Raw genomic sequence first — 6,180 nt, 5'->3', positions numbered from 1 at the left:
CCCTAGTGTTGCAGATAATAGAGAGGTCCAGAGCAGGCTGTGGGCAGTGTGGAACTAGATGACCGGCTTTACAAGACAGCAACCAAACTGTCCCCCTGCCCTTCCTGCACACCAGTATCCCACTCTTTGCTCCATTTGGCCGAGACCAGCGACGTTTGTGAAACACTTGGGCCCCTTCCCTTGTGATTGCTGGAAGGACTCAGCCATGGCTTTGCTTTGCCTTGTGCTGTGGGGAAAGGGGACTCTCTTCAGAATTGGAAAGGTGCTCTCAGTCCCAATGAGACTGGTTTAGGGCCGAGTTACTGCCAGCACCATGGGGAATGCCCTTTGATCTTCTGAACTCAACATCTCAACTGTTGAGCCACAAGGCAGGACGTTAGAGCCCCCGGAACCCACTAGAACGTTGCTACTAGAAAGGAGAAACGTCAGAATAGGCTGAGGGGGAAGGCCTAGCAGTAAGGGGCCGGGCTAACCATGGCGGAGGGCGGGGAAGAGGAGGAGTTCTGTTTCACAGCACTTTATATAAGTGGCCAGTGGCCGGGGCCGTGCGCTCACACTGACCTTCAGCCAGTCAATCGCACCGCAATGGCGCCTTCCAGGAAGTTCTTCGTAGGGGGCAACTGGAAGATGAACGGGAGGAAGAAGTGCCTGGGAGAACTCATTTGCATCCTGAACGCGGCCAAGGTGCCGGCAGACACCGGTGAGCTCCATTTGGGAGCGGCGGCCGCGGCGGAGGCAGGGGGAGGGAGGTCGGGCGTGGCAGCACCTACTCTCTTTCCGAGTGGACCTGGATGCTGGCCTGGGGACAAGGGCCATTTGGTGTCCGGGCAGCATAGAGATGTGCTAAGATGGAAAGGCATTTAAATGGTGCCCTGGGCCTGTGGAGCAGGGAAGGGCTTCATGGGGTGGGGGCTGGGTGGAAGGTCGCCCCTAGGAGTGGATCCGAGCTGCATCACCAGGAGCCACGGTTAAGAAGCGGAACCAGTGTCCGGGTGGATAATCAAGAAAAAAAAAGTGGCACGTGTCCCTCAGAGTGTGGGGGAGGGAGCTGAGCTTGCGCGGGCTCAGAATTACCTGCCCCCTCGGTCTCTAGATCCGTGCCTCTCTGCACGTAGGCCGAAACTCCTCCCCGCGCCGTAGCTAGCTTCGGCCTCTGAGATGGGGGCTCCTACATCCCTACCCCTCCACAGCCTGGGCCACTCCTACCTTCCACCCTAGAGACTAAGCAGGTGCCAAACCTGCTGAGCCGTTTGGGAATAAAAAGCTATTCAACTGCTCTCCTCCGTCTGGAAATAGGAAAACATGAGGTCTCTGCGAGCTAGACAACTCCCCCTGCTGCTCACCCATAATATCTCCTCCATCCTCCCTGCTCCTACCCACCTAAATCAGAGAACCTGGAGGATAACCAAAGGGTATCGTCGTTTATTTTCCTAAAGAGCCCAATACAAACTCCAGTAGCTGGCCCATTCTCCAGAAGCTAAAAATCCTTGCCGGGTTGGAGAAGTGGGGATGGGCTATTTTAGAAAGGGTTGGCCCTCGGAGAATGCTGAGCCTAGGAGGGGCCTATTCCCAGAATAGCCTGAGGAAATTAGAGCCACGGCTGTTAAAAAGAGCAGAGGGCAGGGTAAGGGCCATGGCCTGTCATGAGCCTTAGGAAGGCGATGGGATTGGTACAGGCCCAGCCTGGGCTGTGCACTGCACAAAGGTCATCTTTCTGGAGTGAAAAACGGAGGAAAATAGAACCGAGAAAGTGAAGGCATGACAGCAAGCCTGGAGAGTGAAGGCTGTCTTTGATCTCATTCTCAGAAGTGGTTTGTGCACCCCCCACTGCCTACATCGATTTTGCCAGGCAGAAGCTAGATCCCAAGATTGCCGTGGCTGCGCAGAACTGCTACAAAGTGACCAATGGGGCCTTCACTGGGGAGATCAGGTGAGGCTGAGGCAGAGAGGGTGCAGAGGGAACCTTCCTTGCCGACCCTTGCTGAACCTTGGTGTTTTTCCGTTTGTTTTAGCCCTGGCATGATCAAAGACTTGGGAGCCGAATGGGTAGTGCTCGGGCATTCCGAGAGAAGGCATGTCTTCGGGGAGTCGGATGAGGTCAGTAAGCGGCAGAAGGGGAGTTAGGAGATGCTTTCATCCGAGAGGGATGGCTCACTGTATCTGTTCTTCACCAGTTGATTGGACAGAAAGTGGCCCATGCCCTAGCCGAGGGCCTCGGAGTGATCGCCTGCATTGGGGAGAAGCTGGACGAAAGGGAAGCTGGTATCACCGAGAAGGTTGTTTTCGATCAAACCAAGGTCATCGCAGGTATCTCAGGAGGAAGGGACCTTTGAGCCTAGGGAGGGCCTCAGAGGTAGGGTAGGGAGGTCAAAAACCCTGCAGCCTGCCTGATACCTTGAGCCAGGAAAAGAAAGGGCCACTTGCATGGTCTATCACTTCTGTTCCTGCAGAAGGTGGAAAAGCCACTAGGGGTCAGTGACATGGCTGTGTGTGTGTGTGTAAGGGTGCGTATTGCCAAGCCTGAGGGCCTGTTTGATTCCCCCAAACCCACATGGTAGGAGAGAACCAACTCCTGAAGTTGTTCTCTAGCCTCCATGTGTGGCTTGGCGTGTGTACACACACACTCACAGTTGTTTTTAAAACTGAGTGGGGGAAAAGCCCCCCAGGGGCTGCAGGCCATTGCTGCCCCACCCTGGAGATCTTGGCTGGGCCGTTCTTCCTCTTCACACTTCTCTTCCTGCTCTCCATCCTGCAGATAATGTGAAGGACTGGGACAAAGTTGTCCTGGCCTATGAACCTGTGTGGGCCATAGGTACAGGCAAGACTGCAACACCTCAGCAGGTAACTAACTGCCCAGAAGCCCAGTGCCGCCCCACACTCACCAAGAATGTTTATTTTAGGCCTTTCTGGGGTTGGAACCTTGCTATGCTGATCCCAGGACTTTTCCAGAAACTTAACTCTCCATACAAACACCAGTGGGTTGTTTTTTCTCTTTAAATGAACAGGAAAGGGCTTACTTAGTGTGCCTCCTCATACCTCCTCTTCCTAGGCCCAGGAAGTACATGAGAAGCTGCGGGGTTGGCTGAAAACCAATGTCTCTGATGCGGTGGCTCAAAGCACCAGAATCATTTACGGAGGTGAGTGGGTTTGGCTCCGGCCAAGGTGGAAGTAGGCTAAGATGGACTGAGGCCCCACAGAGAGGTTGGGTTTAAGTGGACGAATCCTATCCCTGACCAAACCATCTTCCTGTTTCTGTTCCAGGTTCTGTGACTGGAGCAACCTGCAAAGAGCTGGCAAGCCAGCCTGATGTGGACGGCTTCCTCGTGGGAGGTGCCTCCCTCAAGCCTGAGTTTGTAGACATCATCAATGCCAAACAATGAGCACCAGCCAACTCCCCTAACCTCCGCTAGACCAGGACTAGGTTGCCCAGGAGCTTAAGAACTGCTCCCACCAGTCACATGCTTCCGATACCATCTGCCCCAACTTGTGTCCTAATCCACACTGTACCTTCCTCCTTATAGTGGCTGGGCCCAGGCCGATCCCTTTACCACTTACAATGAATGAAATAATGTCACCTATTTCACCAAGTGGCTTCCTGGCTGGGGGAGTGGAAGGACTGGAACTGACTGTCCCTTCAGGCCCAACCCAGCAAGGGCAGGAGAGTAAAATCACCTTCCTTCTCCTTCTCGGTGTACGTTAAGGCCAACACCCTCTTGCTCCAAGAGGCCAGGGCTGCGCCCCACTCCCACAGTGCCCAAGCCCTAGTACTGTGTCTGTGAACCATCTTACATGGAAGGGAAATAAACACCTGGCCCTAAACTTTGTAGTTTGTCATCTTCATTACACGCTTTCATTAAGATAGTGATACGCTTCTATGGGGAGGGGGAGGTGTAACAGACACAAAACAGGCTGTGACAGTACAACTCATTTTTTACTTGAAAAACATCTTTTGTGCCAGGCTGCCAGCCTTCAGTTTCACTCCCATGTCTCACCCCTCTATACGGGTTAGTGAAGGGGCACAGCCTCTTGTCCACTCAGCGTCACTGGTTTTGTTTGTCTAGGCCAATGGTGCCTCTCCACCTGTCCCCACGGCACTGATGATGGCCAGGTGCCAACACGAGCTGGTGCTATAGGGTCATTTGTAGAGCAGGTAGCGCTTCATGGCAGGAGGCAAAGGCAGAGTGGATATTTGGCCAAGCCGGGCATCTCCCAGTGCATGGCGCACACACAGGCGGCTCAGGTGCAGAAGGGATTGTGGCTCCTCGGCTGAGAGAGAAGGAAGGCAAGGTCAGTAGAGGCGCAACTCCAGCCAGACATCCTCAAACTCCTGTTCAGGGCCCCTTAGTCATCCCTCTATCTGCCTCACAGCTCAGGGACATCTAAGGCTCTGAATTTCTGCATCACACATTCAGTTAGGGCCTGGGAGCAAAGCCATCTAAGAGACAAGCTAAAGTTATATGAAGCCCCCTTCGTGTGGTCCAACCATGAGTTTCCATCCCAAACCATTGCCCAGAGTAGTAATTCTCTCCCCACACCTAGTTCAGGTCTCACCTCTTCTTTGCCCCATGTAGCGGATGCGGACCTGGCACTGGCCCCAAACTGCGCTTACACAGGGATAGAGAGTCCTGCCCTTCAGTCCACGGAAGGCTGGTCCCAGGTAGGTGCCCCCAATAGAGTAGCCCAGAGTCCCCTCCTCCATGTCGAGAACCACCAACAGTCTCTCTGGCACCACTAGCTGCTCACCCTGAGGTCCAGCTGGGTACTGGGGGGCCTCAAGGCCCTTACTCTGATGATACAATTTTCCCCGCCCAATATCCCAGCCCCAGGACTCGCTGTTGCTGCCCAAAAGCGCCGCATAGTGGTCAACCTGGAGCGGGGCTAGGGCGGTGGCCACGCCCACCACGGCGTGTGTGCCCCTCTGCTCCAGGGGCCAGCTGATCTCCCAGGCATGCAGGCCCCTCGAGTAACCCCTCTTTCCCCGGACCCCATCAGTGCTTTGGGCCACAGGGCGCCGCTCAAAGCACAGCCCCCCTTCCTTGACGTCGATGTTCTCGGAGCAATCCTTGGGGTTCCAGCCGTGGCGCCGTTGAGCCCCTAGGTCAGGAGGGGGAGCAGACAGGAGCTCCTCCAAGCCCTCGGGAGGGGAGAAGTCAGAGTACAGAGCCTGTGAGGTGGGGGTGCTGCTGCTGCCCCTTGCCAGGGCCGTCTGGCCCATGAGGTGAGCAGCTGAAGGGATCCTCGAAGCAGGCTTGCTGGGGAGTCTCTCTTCTGAAAGCTGAACTTCGGGTCGTCCCCTGGAGCGGTGAGGGGAGAAAGGCCTGTGAGGCGCAGCATCTTTCCCTAGCGCTCCCGTCAGCCCTTCCTTCACCCGGGTCCCCCAACCCTTCCGAGCCATCACTCCGCTTTCACCCGGTCTGCGCCCCCTAAGTTTCTCACGAGTTCGCCCCTTAGACTCCACGGCGGACGGCGCCTGGCGCCCGCCCTCTCCCCCGCACCTCGCTGGGCTCCCTAGTCCGCAGGGACCTGGGCCAAAAGCGCGGGTGAACAGGGGCAGGCTCGGCGCGCCCCTGACCCGCGACAGCTTCCGGCTCCAGACAGGACGCAGGACGCCGGCCCGCGCCCCGCCCCGCCCCGCCCCCGCCCCGCCCACCCCAGGCTCTGTAGGTGGTTAACCCTCTCGTCACCGCCCAGACCACGCCCGCCACGCCACGCCCCCTCGCCCCGTGGGAACCTCACTGGCTGCAAGAAATCGAGGCGGAGAATCTGTGGGGATGCCAGTCGTGGACAGGCGCGCATGTTTTGCGGAGCCCACTGTGGGCGGGTAACCTCTTGTCCCCTCCCAAGACTCGATTGTTCCCCGTCGCGAGGCTCCTCACCGCAGCTAACCTTTCCGACGCCACCTGACAGCTGTGTGCCCCGCCCCCATCCTCCCCCGCGTCCCCGGCTGGAATTAACCCTTTGATGACATCATCGCCCAGGGTTCTCTGGGGAGCGTGTTCTCCCCTGGAGGAGAGGCACCCTTCCTGAACTCCTACTGCTCCCTTTCCGTAGGACGTAGCGGCTGTTTGTTCCTTGAGTTTCCTATGTTACTGAAGTGGTAGCCATTCATCCTTTTGCCTCAGCTTCCTGAGTAACGAAGACAACTTAGTGAATGTGCTTCAAGGGTTAGTTTTGAGTGAA

The 6,180-nt window shown here is 56.5% G+C and overlaps 2 protein-coding genes across 2 annotated transcripts; one reads left to right on the top strand and one right to left on the bottom strand.

Moving 5' to 3' along the window:
• The first annotated feature begins 441 nt into the window (after positions 1 to 441).
• Positions 442 to 3,583, top strand: Tpi1 (triosephosphate isomerase 1). The gene is made up of 7 exons (XM_051173284.1): positions 442 to 700; positions 1,807 to 1,930; positions 2,013 to 2,097; positions 2,175 to 2,307; positions 2,756 to 2,841; positions 3,050 to 3,137; positions 3,262 to 3,583. The coding sequence occupies exons 1-7, from the start codon at positions 475 to 477 to the stop codon at positions 3,378 to 3,380; spliced, it is 861 nt and encodes a 286-aa protein (XP_051029241.1). The 5' UTR covers positions 442 to 474; the 3' UTR covers positions 3,381 to 3,583.
• A 336-nt stretch (positions 3,584 to 3,919) lies between these two features.
• Positions 3,920 to 5,410, bottom strand: Spsb2 (splA/ryanodine receptor domain and SOCS box containing 2). The gene is made up of 2 exons (XM_051173280.1): positions 4,552 to 5,410; positions 3,920 to 4,266 (listed from the first exon to the last, which is right to left on the bottom strand). The coding sequence occupies exons 1-2, from the start codon at positions 5,393 to 5,395 to the stop codon at positions 4,136 to 4,138; spliced, it is 975 nt and encodes a 324-aa protein (XP_051029237.1). The 5' UTR covers positions 5,396 to 5,410; the 3' UTR covers positions 3,920 to 4,135.
• Between the last annotated feature and the right edge of the window lie 770 nt (positions 5,411 to 6,180).

The sequence above is a fragment of the Phodopus roborovskii genome, unplaced genomic scaffold, assembly GCF_943737965.1.
Source record: "Phodopus roborovskii unplaced genomic scaffold, PHOROB, whole genome shotgun sequence".
NCBI lineage: Eukaryota > Metazoa > Chordata > Mammalia > Rodentia > Cricetidae > Phodopus > Phodopus roborovskii.
This window is presented reverse-complemented; position numbering and strand designations above follow the sequence as displayed.